We start from the raw sequence: 18,764 nt of genomic DNA, 5'->3' as shown, positions 1-18,764 counted from the left end.
CTGGTCGGGGCATAGACTTGGATTACTGTGATATTGAATGGTTTGCCTTGGAAAAGAACAGAGATCATTCTGTCATTTTTGAGACTGCATCCCAGTACTGCATTTTGGACTCTTTTGTTGACAATGATGGCTACTGCAGTTCTTCTTAGGGAATCATGCCCACAGTATTATATATAATGGTCATCTGAGTCATATTCATCCATTCCAGTCCACCTTAGTTCTCTGATTCCTAGAATGTCGATGTTCACTCTTGTCATCTCCTGTTTGACCACTTCCAATTTGCCTTGATTAATGGACCTAATATTCCAGATTCCTATGCAACATTGCTCTTTACGGCATCAGACCTTGCTTCTTTCACCAGTCACATCCACAACTGGGTGTTGCTTTTGGTTTGGCTCCTTCCTGTCATTCTTTCTGGATTTATTTCTCCACTGATCTCCAGTAGTATATAGGGCAAGAATACTGAAGTGCTTTGCCATTCCCTTCTCCAGTGGACTGCATTCTGTCTGACCTCTCCACCATGACCCGTCTGTCTTGGGTGGTCCCACATGGTATGGCTTAGTTTCACTGAGTTAGACAAGGCTGTGGTCCATGTGATCAGATTGGCTAGTTGTCTGTGACCCATGCTTCCAGTCCTTTAAATCCACTCAAAATACTTCAGCTGTATTGCCAGATCAATTATCCTTAGGACCACATCCATTATGTCACTGCCTTATTTAAGAGTCCATAATAATTAGGATCCAAAAGATGGCATCTTTGAGTAGACTCTCTTTAAGAATTTAGGAGGCTGGGATCAGACTGGATAGCCTTAAGTGTCAGACTAAGGAATATGGACATTTTATTTAGAAAACCTACTGACAGATTATAAATAAAGAAGAAAAGCGTGAGAAATTATATCAAAGGAAGATTAACCTGGCCAAAGATTAATCTGACACTGGGTTGTAAGTGTGGGTATGGAAGGGAGGATGGTAAGAAGAGAAAATATTGTGAGCCCACTATGGGCAGGTGTCTAATTCACCTCAGGCTCCATCCCAAGGGTGGACACAGTATGAGAGTTCAATAAACCCATTTGCTTAATAAACACCTGATGCCCAAGTGTCTTTCTCTGGGCATTTCTAGTGTTTTAAATGCAATTTGCTTACACATATAAATGAAGCAAATAGATACAAAATGTGAGAGTATTTTTAATATTTACTTACAAACTAAACAACTGAGTCAAGAATATAAAATCATTTAGAAAAAAACTATTTCTATTAACACATAAACAACTAGAAAGATTCATTTTATGCCTAATAGGTGAACATTTTAAGAGTTTCAGTTTTAGAAATTCTAGCACTCTCTAACACTTAATGATTTAACAAAATTGTAAAAAGATTAAGTAAACTGGTATTCCTAACATGTCTCCTTATTCCTTTTTCATATATAAAACAGTATAATAATATAAATTAAATAATATAATTTCTATCTAATATGAATTAGATATTTTAGATAACTGCATGGCATTTTAGAATTTATTCTTTATCTTGTGGATAAAATCTTTCAAGTTTATTAAAACTTTTATGAAACTTTGAAACCATGATCAAATAAGCATTTCACCTGAAAACGAAGAAAATTCTTGTATAATTCCTGCTGTTTAATCTGAAGTTCAGTTGGAGGCTCAGTAAAAATATTTCCCCGAGCAAAAGGAGAGCTCTGTGTTTGCATATGACCTTGAAAAGGAAAATTTGCAAAAACATACCATTAGCCAGTGCTTAGAAAACATAAAGGCTAAAGAATAAAGACTCTGCTAAATAAACTGAAATTTTGAAAAAAAAAATGTGCTAAATATGGAAGCCCAGAGGCTAAACTCAGAAGATGACCAAGATTAGAATCTAAAGACCAGATGAAAAGAGAGGGAAAATTGGTGAAACTAAAATAAAATTAATACACAGTTGAAAAATCATAATATAGTTCTATCTGAAAGTCATCAAGGAAACATAAAAGTAACCTAAGCAACTCTCACTGCAGCAAAGGCTTTAAAATAAAATTTATAAAGCACACATTTAAGTTCTTATGTATGATATAAATATCCTTTTCTTAAGAATACTGCTTAATTACACATTAAATGTATTATGTATACACATATAAAAATTTTCTAAAATTGCTTTTAAAAAATCAGTGGATTCCTATCCATGGTTTAAAACACAGATTAGAAAATTAGCTCTAAAAACATTTTTAATTTTTACAAAATTAAAATGACAATCACTGTAATACTTTTTACTTAAAAATTATATCAGATTAATGATATAAATTTGAAGATTAAAAATATGCTATATATATGTTATTTATAAATAGTATTAAACATTCTGGGAAAGGAAAAATACTATTTTATAAAAGCAGCCTGGAAAATAAGTATATCACAGCAGTCTTTTGAATGCAGAAAAAAATTGCATGCAAATTTAAGGCTCACATAACTTTTTAATATCATTTTATATTTATATAAAAATATGTCATTTTTTAGTTTCCTTATACCATCAATCTAAAGCATTTATTTCTCTCACTCATATAGTGGTTGTAAGCCAACTGCTTTGCAGTTGAGCTGTCATCTAGGTCTCTTTTCCTCTGTATTTAAATTTACTAATGCTTACTTGAATAGATAGCAGAAAGGCAAATCAATACCTAAACATTAAAAGCTTAGGTTATGGTGGAAAAGCTGATCAGCAAAACAAAACTGAGTAGTTTGTTTCACATTGAGATCTGTCAAATTCTAAACCTTTGAGGCAATTAGAGAAGAAGACAGGCAAGGTAAGTTCCTTTAAACATATAAGCATTATAAAAAAAAAAAACCAAAGGGAAAGACATACTCTAAACAAAGAAAATGAAAATGCATTCAAGCATCATAATAAGCAAAAAAATAAATATAATCCAAATTAGTATGAACTTTATAAACATGATTTTTCATCCAAAAACCATGAAGTAAAAGAAAAACAACAAACATTAAGAAGAGCTTTTAAAACAGGCCTAATGAAGACAAAATATTAGAGGATAGTGAATCTCAAGTATATATTAAGCTATTCAACTTCCAGGCATATTTGAGCTCCCTTAAGGCCTTTAGGAGAAGGCAATGGCAACCCACTCCAGTACTCTTGCCTGGAAAATCCCATGGACAGAGGAACCTGGGTGGCTGCAGTCCATGGGGTCGCACAGAGTTGGACACGACTGAAGCAACTTAGCAGCAGTAGCAGTAGCAGCAAGGCCTTTAAAATACTACATGTCACATATGTGTATTGTATGTGTGAACACATGTATATAAATACACACACACACATACATAAACTCATATACATATATGATGGCATAGCAACAAATTAGGTGACTCTCAATAGTTTTTTTGCATTCAGAAAGTCTATTTTAGGTTAATTCTTAGGAAATGAAAGTTAATTTAGGGAATTTCAATGCACAAAAAAGGGGGATTTAAACATTTTATGATTTCGTCAACTACAGCATCCTGACCACATCCTGGCCACGAATTAGCACCAAAACCCTGGTGTTAGACACAATAAAAATAGATAACAAATTCTGCTGTGCATATTCAATCATCAAGGTTGTGCTCTTTTTTGGGAAAGAGTCATGGAAACTTTCTATTTTTCCTGTGTTTTTGCTTGGTAAGCAAAGCTAGATGCCTGACGTGTTATTATGACGACAGAGAAAGTTCTAAGCTAAGAGGGAACTATGTACAAACAATACGGGGTTGGAAGAGAGGAGTAGTGAAGGGGTCTATACCACTGATCTCAATACAGACTGCTCCAGAAGCAGCAGCCAATGAAGAGAAAAATAATGGTAATCAGAAAGAAGCAAAAATTCTCTACAATAAAATGAAAAGGTGTTTTGATATACAAAGAAATAAAATAAGTTTACTTTGACTTCTGGTCACATTCCCCATTTATTTACAGTAAATGCTCTGTGCTCTCTCAAAAATTTTAATTTTAGACAAGAACACTGTATTAAAGAGTCCTTTCAAAATATCCCTGACTGATCATACAGTCTTTTAAAAAATTTTTTAAATGTTTAATACATATGACTTATTGGCCAAACAGGTAGACTAAATGGTGAGCTCTGATTCAAATCACTAGCCTTGCATCTTTCAAGCCTTTGATAGCAGCACTAATTTCTGCAGTCTTTGGAACACTTCAAGAGATGTACTGTAGGTTGTTTCCATGGACAACCTGTATCACTATTTAATCTCTAATTATAAGAAAATACTTTCCTACTTTGATCCACAGTAGATTTTTACACAGTGAATCTAGTTCTGATTTTTGGACTACTAAAAAGTAGAATTTTCGATGAAATTATTAATTTGGCTCTCACTCCTTAATAATTCAATTTGCTGTAAATAAATGGTTATTTTTATAGGCATCAAAATATAAGGCAGTATATTCTTTAAACTTCACTTGAATTCTAAATATATAACATATTTTCCCATATACTTGATAAAGAAAGATGATTACAAATTTTCCTGGCAAGTCATAAAGATACTGAATAATCTTTAATTTACAGAATCTTTAAAGGACCCTGTTTAATACCAAACCAAAGGTATATGCTTATGAAAGGGAGATGTGACCATAAGTCAAAGTAAATTATTTACTTCTTTGTACACTGTGGCTTATAAGGGAGGGCAAATGTTTATAAAACAAACAAAAAATGAATTTCACTGTATAATTTATCATACAACATCTGGTATGTTCTCACTAATTTAAACTAATTCTTATGGGTGTAAGAACCAAACTCTGTATGGGTGAAAAAAAAAAATAAGAGAACTATTTAAGAAATGTCCTTCCCACTAGCAAAATGAAGCTGTTAGCACAGCTAAAATACATATAAGAACTAATAAAGCTGAGAAGAAATACATAGTATAATATTAAGGAGCAAAATGTATCTCTTTATTCATTTTTTCAAAATACCTACATAGAAAAGTTATTGTAAATAGCATAAATAATGTGTTATGCTTTCTGACTCAGAAAAAGCAAATTCTCAAAATCTTAATAAGAACTTTGTCGGAGAACAGAAGAGAAATACTACTGAACAACTTTAGAAACGTAAAAATATATATATATATGATTAAAAACCTGAGTTTTTATTTGCAGCATCTTCTTGGTTCTCAGCATTTGAAGTGGCTAAAGTTTGGTCTAGAGATACAACAGCCCTTTTATCTTCATATGTTCTTGCATCTGGGTTATGGTAGGCATCTATATTTTGTCTGTGCATTCTATTCAAATCAGCTGAGAGGGAAAAAATAAGCCATTTATTTCAATAAACACACTCCTATAATTAATATGCTTAATAGAAATGAAGAGAACCAATAGGACCAGAGCTGGAATAATTAAATGGTATCTTGGTACCCTGAAAACAGAAACAAGATTATCAAAACTTTTAAGATATTCTTCAAAAATAATGTTACAAAATAAATTCAAAATTAGTAGAGAACTTAAAGAGTGTATATGTTTTTGACAATCCATAAAAACCTTATTTATATGTACCTTACCTTAGAACTTTGACTATCTAAATATAGAACAAACAGTAGCAATTCAAAACAAGTCACAGTGAAATTTACCCAACATCATTAGTATTCCTAATGAAAAAATATCATGTGGAATGGAGTTTTAAAACATATTCATAAATTTTCTTTTATATAAACATTCCTTAAAAGATGGAGCTCTATTCCCCTCCTCTAGAGTGTGGATTACTTCTTATGAAAAGGATTCTGCATAATGATGGTATAAAACTTTCAAGGCTACTTCATAAAAGACATTATGTTTCCATCTTGCTAGATCTATTGGTTCACTCACTTCGAAGAAAGCCAACTACCATTCCATAATGAACACTCAAAGGAGCTCTAAGGGGAAGCCCACGTGGCAAGGAACTGAGGCCTCCTGAGTCATGTGAGGGAGCCATAGAGAAAACAGATTCTCCAATCCCAATCAAGCCTTTGATTTATAGCCCTGACTGACACATTAAAAGCGTCAATTCTATCATATGCAAATTATCTCTCAATAAATCACATAAAAACAAACATAAATCTAACTGGGGCATATATAATGCATAAAAAATATTTAAATACCTAATCAAATATACGTGAAGCAATCTTGCTATTAATCAATTAGAACTATGAGATATTTTTGTTATCTTTCAAACTGGTTTTAATTTTTTTTCAACTTTTTCTCTTAGTGTACAATTTTTAAAAATTTTAATACACAGTCAAGTAACATCACCATAATCAGGAATCGGAACGGTCCCATCACCCCCCAAAATTCCATCATAGTTACTCCCTGTCCTCAGCCATAATCTTGGTACCAGTGATTTGTTCTCCATTTCTACAGTTCTGTTATTTTGAGAATATATGTGTTATGTAAAAGGGCTTCTTTCCCTTAGGTCTTCTCTTTGGAGTCTTCCAAATTGTTCTGTGAATCAACAGTTCATTCTTTTTTTAACTGCTAAGTAGCATCCCATCATATGAATGTACCACAGTTTATCCATTCACTCACTGTAGAATATACTCGGTTTTTACTTTATGGGAACTTTAAAAAAACTGAGAAAGGAAACAGATGTTAAATGTATTACAAATAATCAAAATGAGAGGTACTTACTCTCAAAGGGTTGATGCTATGTTAAAATTGTATGGGTAACAGATTTTGATATTTTATTAATAACTACCTTACAAAGAGATCTTTCTCAGAGAGCTAAGAATATGGTGAACATTCAATTTCTTAAATTTCTTTGTAATAAAGGATGAAACAGGAGTAATTAGAAAAGCTAGCAGCTGAATTAAAGTCATCCAACATAATCCCTGTTATATGGTCCTGGCCATCTAATGACGTAAAAGAAAACACTGATTTTTACTACATATTGAGAATATAATAGGAAAATTAGGTTCCCTCTCTTTCTCTCAAATGTAACAGCTAAATACAAAACAAACATATTCTTCAAGTTTACTTGCTTTGAAAACACCATTAAAAAACAGTTCCACTGCATGTGATAAAACAGCACATCTTTTTTATTTCATGGCATAACTGAAGCATTAAATAAGCAAACTAAACATTACCATTAAAAATAAATATCTCAGAAAGGTTTGCTCCATTCCTGTTAGGTCAAGCAATTCTAAAACAGTATTTTATAATTCAATAACAAACACTTATCCTACTCACTTCCACCAATTAAACACATATAGGACACTATAATTACATTCTCTGAACTGGAAATAATCTTTGAGGCAAGCTGGAAACTTCTAGGAAATTATTCCAGTGTTTCCTAAAGTTTCTGTTACATAAACACTTCCTTCATGGTAACTATTATGCTTCTATCAATTCATAATTTAAATTTATTATAGCAAAGACTGGGTAGATCTTTATCAATTTTATGTCCTCCGCCTGGGTATAAAGAAACCCTTCCAGCCTCCCAATAAGTTACTTTAGAACCTTGTAACTAGGTTTGAACAATTGAACAAAGACAAAAGTGATATTTCTCCACCTTTAGGTCAGGCCCCATCAAAATTCTCAACTTGTTCTCCCATCCTCTGGACCATGTCTGTGCAGCTAGAAATGAAAGACTGCAAAATTGTAAGAGTGACACACTGGAAGAGGCAGATTCCCAAGTCAGCTCTTGGAGAACCACTCAAATAGCATCACAATGCAGTTTAAGTGAGAAGTAACTTACACTGCCTTAAGCCTCTGAGAAACGGGAGTTCTTTGTTAGACCACTTTTCATTTAAATGCCTATACTTTCAAAGGAAATGTTACAGTACCATCCCTAAATGGAAAACCAGTAATATATATTTTTTCCAGTAATATATATTTTTAAATATACATTCAAATAAACATTTAATTTCAAATATTAGAAACGTTAACCATGGATCACCTAAAATCATTTTATTTATAAACAGAATAAGACTTTTACTCTTCAAAATTGTGAACAAAGTATGAGATGAATATAGGAAAGGAATAAATTCATCGGGAAAGAAAAGAGTTACCTCATTAATCTAAGTGGGCCTCAAATATATCTTTTTAAAAAGTCATCTTTAACAGAGAATCAAAGGCATAGCCATTAAGAACTCTAGTAACTCAATACCCCCAATATCTTCTGACTGCAGCACTCAGTTATTCCTACAACAAAGCATAAACCTGAAGAACATCAAATTTACTTTGCATCACTCTAATGGGTTTTCTAATTATTCGTTTCCCATTTCTAATTAAATGATTTTTAAAAACCCATTATCTTTCTCTGCTTTTATTATAAGCTAATTGAAGACCATTCAAACATATATAACAAGTTGCAAAAAGTCTCTTTTCAAAGTGCCCGTTGTGTGATTTCTAGATGAAACATTTTTAATAATACATAATTGAAAGATAAATCAATATAATTCTACAATCTGCCAAACATTTCTGAGGCCAGGTTTTTGTCGACAGCCCCTGCATTGTGCGGGCATATGGCATAGAAGAATTAAACATAACATTCCACAACTACATCAGATCACTTAAGACACCTTATTAGTTTAAAAATACTGTGGTAAGGATTTTATTATTTTTACTAGAAAACTTTAAAAAATTCAAACTACTAGATTCAGTAAAAACTTGCTAACTAACATGAACTTTTCTCTGCAATCGAGTTATTATCATTACAGGGTGAAAAATTTGTAATAATAATAAATGAAGAAAGGCTTTTTAACATGCTGTCATGCTTACTATCAAAATACCTCTTCTGCATCAAGCTGTATAAAAAGAGACCTTTCCTTACAGACTATGATTCCCACTTCTTTCTACTCCCCATTCTTTTAAAAGTTAAACTTATATTCTTTTAAAAACAACAAATCAGGGACTTCCCTGGTTGTTCAGTGGCTAGGACTCTGCTCCCACTGCAGGGGGCCAGGTCCAACCCCTGATCAGTGTACTGGATCCCACATGCTGCAACCAAGTCCTGATGCAGCCAAATAAATAAATATTTTTTTAAAGTCAACAGAAATAACATACTTATCAGATTTCCTTTGTCATCTCTCAGAGGAGCACCACCTCCACCTTTCCCCCAGGGGTTGTAATTTCTCATTTCAGCTTCTAATTTGGCTTCATATACTTCTTTTTCTTCACGTTCTTTCTTTCTTCTTTCTTGTCTTTCTTGAATCTTAACATTAAGAAACATTTGTAAGAACTGCTAACTGCTAACAAGTATTCTGATACAAAAAATTAGTTTTAAGATCAGATTTTATTTTTCTTATTAGAAAACTAGACTTTTTCCCAGTATACTTTACTATAAATTTAATATCACAAATATATGTAAAAACAATTAAAAAATACTTTGGTAGCTGGAATATATAGCTGCTACTCCCTCACATCCTGTCACTTGGGCCCTTTCCAACCACTGGTGCCACTTGGACTAAGGTAGCTTCATCTTCCCAACTTCCAGCTTCTACCTGAGGTATTCCCTTCCTAACCTCACCATTTTCATGGGCTCCAACAGACTCTCCCTACCTTCATTTTCTTCATCTACCCTTTCATGGTACCTGGCCAGCCACAAACTACTCCCCACAGCTCTGAGACCTGGGCCAACTACTCCCTACCCATCACCAGACCTACTCTACCTTGAGCAAACTCCATTCCCAAAGTTCAAAGATATTGAAGGTTCAAAGCTCTCTAGAGAAAGCCAGGCTATTTAAGTATACTTTATGAAAGCACACAAAATGGTCTTATCATCATCAAGTATAAGCACAGGGTTGGTCTTTAAAGACATATAAATAGGCAATGAATAAAGATCTACATTTTGGAAAGTTACTTTTAAAATCATTACCATATGCATGGCAAATTTAAGCAACTACTTTAGGAAGCTCAAGGAAGTCATCACATATAAAAAATTCTAGGGTTAGGAAATCTGGTTCTGTCAGTGGTGTTTTTAATATGCTCATCTGAAAACAGACAAATACAGCCTCTTGTTTGTAGATTCCTAACACAAAAAAATAATGTTGGTAATTCTGTAATTTTGAAAAAGCCCACTTTTCAAGGAGGTTGCCCAGTGTAGAAAACAGAATAAAAATCTGAGCTTTAGAAGAAATCCAGTGGAATTTTGTAGAAGGGTACCCCAGGTGAATATATATACCTAGAGTTCCAGGGACCTCTCTGGAGAAGATATAACTATTCCCCAAAAAAATCCACACATTTGATACAGTTATTCCTAAGTAAACTCTCTCCAAATATTACAAACCGCAACAGAATGTTATCTTCCTCCCTAAGTGTTCTGCCTCTGTTCTCCCTATCCTTAAGAGTTCATAGCTTTATCATCCTCTTAGATTACAACACTTAGAATCATCTTAAAGCCCTGTTCTTTCCTCAGTCTCTAAATTTAAGTCCTATTAATGAAATCCAAGAAATGTCTCTTTTGATGTCCTATCCATCTTCCCCACCTGGTACAGGACCTGGTTACTTCCTGGCTGGACTAACTAACAGTTTTACTAAAAGGTTTCTCCGCCACATCTTTCCCAACTATCCACATCACAACCAGATATCTTCCTAAAAGCCACATCTGCTCACATCAATTATAATACTTCTTTCACTCTTTGGCTTAAGATTTCCTCCCTTTGGCTGTCGATAGATAACAAGATGAAACTGAAAACCCGTTACTTGCTATCTTTCACAATCCAGTATAATCTAACACTCCAGCCCCTTCTCCTACATCAATTCCATTCCCTGAATACACCAGGAATTTCATATTTATTCACTGTATAACATGCAACTCAAAAGCCATCAATCATGTGAAGTCCTCCTAATAGCCAAGGCAATTACTCTCCCTATCCCATGCATTCCAGTCTGTCTATATCAAACTTTATCACATTTAATGATAAATAAATGGAATTCTTTCTCAGCCACACTCTGAGTTTTAAAGGGCCACTGTACTAAGACATAAGATGTTTAACATTACATGAATGAACAATTGAAAAAAATGAAATGGATACCTGCTGCTGCAAAGCTTCCTGGTAAGACTGAAATGACTGTTTTGAAGGCTTTGGTTTATCTTCAAAAAACAATCCTGAATTTATTGCTCGATTACTTGTAATTTTCAGCTCATTCTGTCCAACTGTACTCCTACATCAAATACACAATTAATAATTTAAATTCTTTTATGACAAAACAAGAAGAAGATGCAACACTTCTTTGAAATAGCATGGCATATATAAGTACATTTAAAATAGAGAAATGGCAACCCACTTCAGTATTCTTGCCTGGGAAATCCCATGACAGAGGAGCCTGGTGGGCTACAGTCCATGGGGTCGCAAAGAGTCAGACATGATAAAGAGACTAACACACACACAAAGTAGAGAAATTATTTCTTTATAGTTCAAAGAGAAAATTTTAAGTAAATGCCCCTTATCTCTGCTTTCAAAATTAATGGAACTTTCAAATTTACTGAATCTATTTCCTAATCTAGGTGACAGTTACATGCAAGTAAAACGTTCACATACAAATAAAATCACTTAATTCATCAAGCAGTATACATATGACTTATGCACTTCTCTGAATGCAGTGGAAGTTCCTCAAGTAATATCATAACTAATGATTTACTTAATAAATTTACTCCAAAATAAAGTAATAACTTCCTAGACATTTTAAGAATAAAACAAAGAATTATAGTAAAAAGTCTGACTATCAGAAAAAAATAAAATCTTTTTCACTGAGTCATAGATTTTATTAATGGCATTGATGGTATAAGATTAATAAAATCCCTAAAACCTTGCCCTGTTTATGGAGGCCTAGGATGGGAATTTTGTCAAAGTTCTAACTGTTGGGTAAAATTACAGCAATGATTCCCTAGTAATTGAAGGCCCTTTCTACTCTTCCTTTTTATTTATTATTTTCTTTTCCCCTGGTAATCCAGGGCTTGTACTTCTTAGAAATTATGCATACAGAACTCAACAAACTCAAAGCAAAAAGGCTCAGAGATCCATATCTAGACACATCATGGCCAATGTGCCAAAAGAAAAAGAGAAGAACTGCAAAAGCAGCAAGAAAATAAAAACTCATCATATACAAGGGATCTTCAGTAAGATTAACAGCTCATCAGAAACCCTATGAAGGCCAATAGGCAAGGAAATGACATATTCAGAGAGATGACGGTGGGGGGCGAGGGAGAAGTCAACTAAGAATTCTATATCCAGGAAAACTACGCCTCACAAATAAAAGTGAAATTAGAACATTATTAAATAAAACTCAGAGAAGACATCACTAACAGACCTGTCTTATAAGAAATAGTAAATGATACACTTCAGGTTGAAGTAAAAAACACTTGACAGTAACCGGAGTGAACACAAAGAAATAAAGAACACCAGTTAACAGTAACTACATAGGTAAAGGTTAAAGATATTACTAATATGCTTTTATTTGCAGCTATATTCTCTGATTTAAAAGACAACTACATAAAGGAAAGAAGGAACAGTTAAAAACTATTGATGAGCTTAAATATATAACAATATACTCTGTACACAATAGTGGCATCAAGAAGGGAAGGAATGGTATTATACTGGAGAAAACATTTTACATATTATGGAAATTAAACTGGTGTTAATATGAACTCAGTTCTTTTAAATTAAAAACATAAATTTCAGTCTGCAAGGAAACCACAAAGAAAATGACACACAAATTATACTAAAAGCAGCAAGAGAATTAAAATGGAATGCTATATTTAACACTAAAGAAAAAGCATTATTGGAACTAAAAAAGTAATCATTTTTATTGATAAGGGTCAACTTATCAGTAAGATATAACAATTATGAGCACACGTACACATAGCTACAGAGATTCAAAACACAGGAAACAAAAACTGACAAAACTGAAGACAGAAATAAAAATAATAACTGGAGACTTCAATACACTACTTCTAATAATAAACAACTGCACAGGAGCTCAATTAGGAAATACAGAAAATAAACAATACTATAAACCAACTATATCTCAGTCACATTGATAGAACTATCCACCCAACAACAGGAAAATGCTAATTTTCTCAAGTGCATATGAAACGTTCTACAGCACAGAACACATGTTATAAGCCTCAGTCTTAAAATAAACCTTAATAAATTAAAAAAAAAAAAACATACACAAAGTATGTTCTCTAACTGCAATGCTGCTGCTAAGTCACTTCAGTCATGTCTGACTCTGTGCGACCCCATAGTCGGCAGCCCACCAGGCTCCTTTGTCAAGAGGAGCCAAGACCTTGTCTCCTCCAGGCAAGAATATTGGAGTGGGTTGCCACTTCTTCTCTACTAACTGCAATGGAATTATATTAAAGCTCTATTAAAAATTTCCACAATTTTCCACAATGAGATAAATGAAAACAAAAAGATAATGTATAAAATTTAAGGAAGAAGCTAAAACAATAAGAGGAAAATTTACAGTTGTAATATACACATTAAAAAAGAAGACACTGTATCAATAACCTAAGCTTCCACCTTCAAAAACTAGAAAATACACGAGCAAACTGAACCCAAAGGAAACAGAAAGAAGAAAATAAAAAGATGAGGAGAAATAATATGAAATGGAAACTAAAAGCACAGCAGAGAAAATCAACTAGACCAAGAGCTGATTCATTAACAATATCAACAAGACTGACAAATGTTTAGTCAAAACGTACAATAACAAGACTAAAATTATTGAAATAAAAAAATAAAATAAGCAACACTACTATTGACCTTATAAAAATAAAACAGATTGTAAGGGAATACTATGAACAACTATATGCCAACACATTAGATTATCTTGACAAAATGGGTAAATTTCTAGAAAGACACAAACTATCAAAACTGTTGCAAGAAAAAAATTTTAAATATGAATTAACCAATGACAAGGAAGATTAAATTAGTAATCAGGAAATTATCCATAAAGAAAAGATGAGGGTAAACTGGATTCCTGGTGAATTCTACCTCACTGAAAAAATTAACAATGCTTCACACAACACTCTCTCCAAAGTAGTAGAAAAGCGAAGAGCACATCCAACTAATTCTATTAGGCCAGTATCATCCTAATACCAAAATCAGACAGATTTCAAAAGAAAACAAAAACCAAAGACCAGTATCACTCATAAATACAGACAAAAGTCCTCAACAAAAAATTAATCAACTGAAAGGTCCAGCAAGATGAAAAGGACTGTACTTCCTGACCATGTGAGATTTACCACAGGAACACAAGTTGATTTAATATGTCTGAATCCAATAAATATATCCCCACCATACTAACAGAATGAAGAATAAAAACCACAGGATATCTCAATAAACACAGAAAAAGCACTTCACAAAATTCAATTTCCAACTCAGTAATATGTTGAAAGAACATACCAAATACCCCTTCCTGAATCACAAAGAATACAAGGGGACTTCCTCAAGTTAATAAAAGCAATAAGAAAAATCTGCAACAAACATCATACTTAATGGTTAAAGACTGAATGCCTTCCACCTAACAGCAAAATAAAATGAAAATGCCCACTCTCATAATATCTATTCAACATTGCACTGGATGCTCTAGTCAGGGCAATTTAACAAGAAAAAGAAAAAGCATTCGATGGAAAGGAAGTAACATCTATTAACTGATGACATATTATATATACAGAAAAATGCTAAGAAACCCACCAAAAACTGTTAGTAATGATAAGAAGAGTTCAGCAAAATTGCAGGATAAAAGAATATACAAATTTCAACTGTATTTCTATAAACCAGTAATAAACAACATGAAAATGAAATTAAGAAAAGAATATTCATAACACCATCAAAAAGTGTTAAATATTTTAGAATAAATTAAACAACAGCTAGTCTAAAAACCACAAAATAACTGTTGAAAGAAATTTTTAAATCTCAAATAAATTAAAAGACATCCATGCTCACAGACTGGAGACTTAATGTAGTTAAAATGTATGGCTAAATTACAAAGACATAGAAAATCTGAATAAACCTATAACTAATAAGGAGATTGACTCCCTGATCAAAAATCTCCTAAGAGAGTAAAGCCCAGGATCTGATGGTTCTGACAGTGAATTCAACCAAACACTTAAAGAGCACCAGTCCTTCAATTTTTCAAAAAACTTCAAGAGGAGGAAACACATACTGATTCATTCTAGGAGGCCAGCATTACCCTGATATCAAAACAAGACAAAAACATTACACAAAAAGAAAACTACAGACCAATATCCCTTATGACCACAGATGCAAAAATCCTCAATAAAGTATTAGGAAGCCAAACTCAGCAGAACATTAAAAGGATTAAATGCCATGGCCAAATAGGATTTACTCCTGGGATACAAGGATGGTTCAACATATAAAAACTAATCAATATAATAGATAATATGAACAGAATGACAGGGGAAAAAAAAAAACACAAAAACCTCGATTGATAAGGAAAAAGCATTTAACAAAATTCAACAAACTTTCATGATAAAAACACACAACAAGCTAGAAGTAGAAGGAAACCATCTAAATACAATAAATGTCACATATATAAAATCCAAAGTGAACCTAAGATTCAACGAAGACTAAAAGCTCATCCTCTAAGATCAGGAATAAGGCAAAGGTGCCTGCTTTCACAATTTCTACAAAATACAGTACTGGAACAATTAGGAAAGAAAAAAAACATTTTTAAGGCAGGTAAATTGGAAAGAAAGAAAGGTAAAATTATGTTTGCAGACATGATATTATATTCAGAAAAGCCTAATGATTACACACACACACAGTTCAGTTCAGTCACTCAATCGTGCCCGATTCTTTGCGACCCCCACAGACTGCAGCACACCAGGGCTCCCTGTCCATCACCAATTCCCGGAATTTACTCAAACTCATGTACACTGAATCAGTGATGCCATCCAACCATCTCACCCTCTGTCATCCCCTTCTCCTGCTTTCAATCTTTCCCAGCATCACGGTCTTTTCAAATGTGTCAATTCTTCGCATCTGGTGGCCAAAGTATTGGAGTTTCAGCTTCAGCATCAGTCCCTCCAATGAATATTTGGGACTGATCTCCTTTAGGATGGACTGGTTGGATCTCCTTGCAGTCCAAGGGACTCTCAAGAGTCTTCTCCAACACCACAGTTCAGAAGCATCAATTCTTTGGTGCTCAGCTTTCTTTATAGTCCAACTCTCACATCCATACATGACTACTGGAGAAACCACAGCTTTGACTAGACGGACCTTTGTTGGCAAAGTAATGTCCCTGCATTTTAATATGCTATCTAGGTTGGTCATAACTTTTCTTCCAAGGGGCAAGCGTCTTTTAATTTCATGGCTGCAGTCATCATCTGCAGTGATATTGGAATCCAAGAAAATAAAGTCTCTCACTGTTTCCATTATTTCCCCATCTATTTGCCATGAAGTGATGGGACCAGATGTCATGATCTTCATTTTCTGAATGTTGAGCTTTAAGCCAACTTTTTCACTCTCCTCTTTCACTTTCATCAAGTGGCTCTTTAGTTCTTCTTTGCTTTCTGCCATAAGGGTGGTGTCATCTGCATAGCTGAGGTTGTTGATATTTCTCCTGGCAATCTTGATTCCAGCTTGTGCTTCACCCAGCTCAGCGTTTCTCATGATGTACTCTGCATATAAGTTAAATAAGCACAGTGACAATATACAGCCTTGATGTACTCCTTTCCCTATTTGGAACCAGTCTATTGTTCCATATCCAGTTCTAACTGTTGCTTCTTGACCTGCATATAGATTTCTCAAGAGGCAGGTCAGGTGGTCCAGTATGCCTATCTCTTTCAGAATTTTCCAGTTTGTTGTGGTCCACACACATGCAAACTGTTAGTAAAATGAATTCAGTGAAGTAGCAGAATACAAAGTCAACACAAAAAATCAGTTTCATGTCTACACACAAACAATAAGCAATCTGAAAAAGAAATTACAATAACAATTCTATTTATAATAGCATTAAAAAACACAACTTAGGATTTAACTTGACCAAAGCAGTAAAAGACTTATACAATGAAAATTACCAAACACTGCTGAAAGAAATTAAAGAGGTCATAAATAAATGGAAACACATCCTTTATCCATGGATTGGGAAACTTACTTTATTAAGATGTCAAAACTACCCAAAATGATTTACAGATTCAACATAAGCCCTATAAAAAATCCTAATGACCTTTTTTTGCCAAATTAGAAAAACTCTTCCCCAAATTTATATGGTATCTCAAGGGACTCCAAATAGCTAAATAAATTTTGAAACCAAACCAGCTAGAGGATTCCCATTTCTTGATTTCCAAACATAGTACAAAGCTACAGTAGTCAAAACAGCACAGGACTGGCACACAGACAGATACAACAATTGAACAGAACAGAAAATTGAGAAATAAATTCACACATATAAAGTCAAATGATTCTTGACATGGTACCAAGATCATACAATGGGGAATGGAGAGTCTTTTCAAAAAATGGTGCTGCAAAAATGATACCCACATGCAAAGAATGAAACTGGACCCTTACTTAACACTGTATACAAAAGGTAACTCAAAATCATAATCCTCAACGTAAAACCCAGAACTGCAAAGCTCTTAGAAGAAAATGCAGGGCAAAAGGTTCACAACTCTGGATTTGGCAATGATTTTCTTAGATATGACACCAAACACAGGCAAGAAATGAAAAAACAGACAAACTGGACTTCACAAAAATTAAAACTGTGTATGAATCTATAGCATTGCTATATACGAACAGAGTAAAAAAATAATACCCAGAATGAGAGAAAATATTTGCAAATTATGTATCTGATAAGGGATTAATATCCAGAGTATACAAAGACTCTTAAAAACATAACAACAAATAAATAAAGTATCTGATTCAAAAATGAGCAAATAACTTGAAAAGACATTCTCCAAAGACAAACAAATGGCCAAAAAGCAGATGAAAAGATGCTCAACATCGATAATCACACAGAAATGTAAATCAAAGGCACAATGAGATCCACATCACCCCCATTAAGATGGCGACTAACAAAACAAAAACAAAAACTAGTAACTGTTGGTGAGGATGTGTAAATGTCAGAACCTTGTGCACAGCTGTTGGGGATATACAATGGGGTAGCTTCTGTAGAGAACAGTACAGTGGTTTTTCAAAATATTAAAAACAGATTGACCATATGATCCAGCAACTTCACTTCTGAGTATATGCCTAAGAGAACTGAAACCAGAGTCTCAACCACAGAGTTGTACACCCATATTCACAGCAGCCTATTCACAATACTTAAACTGCATAAGCAACCCAAGCACTCATCACTGGATGAGTAGATAAGCAAAATGTGGTAAATACATAAAATACAATCAAATGTTATTCAGTTTTATAAAGGAAGAAAATTTTCTGGGAACTAAGATCCCATAAGCCACGTACATGGCAAAAAAGTAAGGAAATTTTGACTTATGTCACAGTATGGATAAACCTTGAGAACATTATGATTAAGTAATAAAAGCCACACACACAAATCTTGTATGACTTTATTTTTATGAGGTACCTAAACTAGCCAAAATCATAGGAAAAGTAGAATATGGTTGCCAGGAACATAGGGGAGAGGAAATAGGGAGATATCATTTAGTAAGTATAGAGTCTCAGTTTTACAAGATGAAAAATTCTGGAAACAGATGATGGTGATGGTTACTCAACAGTATGAATGTACTTAACATCACTGAATGCTTACAAATGCTTTCAAATGATGTTATGTGTATGTTACCGTAATTTTAAAAATGAAAAAAATATTAAGATGGTAATACTAAACACTACTAAATGGAGT

The 18,764-nt window shown here is 33.5% G+C and overlaps 1 protein-coding gene across 1 annotated transcript in view; it reads right to left on the bottom strand.

Moving 5' to 3' along the window:
- The window catches only part of CSPP1 (centrosome and spindle pole associated protein 1), a 106,116-nt gene that overhangs the window by 31,421 nt on the left and 55,931 nt on the right, over positions 1-18,764 (bottom strand). Inside the window, exons 16-19 of the mRNA XM_068983446.1 lie at positions 10,970-11,099; positions 9,000-9,147; positions 5,106-5,258; positions 1,597-1,709 (exon numbers count right to left, since the gene is read on the bottom strand). Of these exons, the coding sequence (XP_068839547.1) occupies positions 1,597-1,709; positions 5,106-5,258; positions 9,000-9,147; positions 10,970-11,099 (544 nt within the window). The remainder of the gene's footprint in view (positions 1-1,596; positions 1,710-5,105; positions 5,259-8,999; positions 9,148-10,969; positions 11,100-18,764) is intronic.

This window comes from Capricornis sumatraensis, chromosome 11 (genome assembly GCF_032405125.1).
Source record: "Capricornis sumatraensis isolate serow.1 chromosome 11, serow.2, whole genome shotgun sequence".
NCBI classification, from domain to species: Eukaryota; Metazoa; Chordata; class Mammalia; order Artiodactyla; family Bovidae; genus Capricornis; species Capricornis sumatraensis.
Note: the sequence above shows the minus strand (reverse complement) of the source record. Positions and strands in the feature narration are given on the sequence as shown.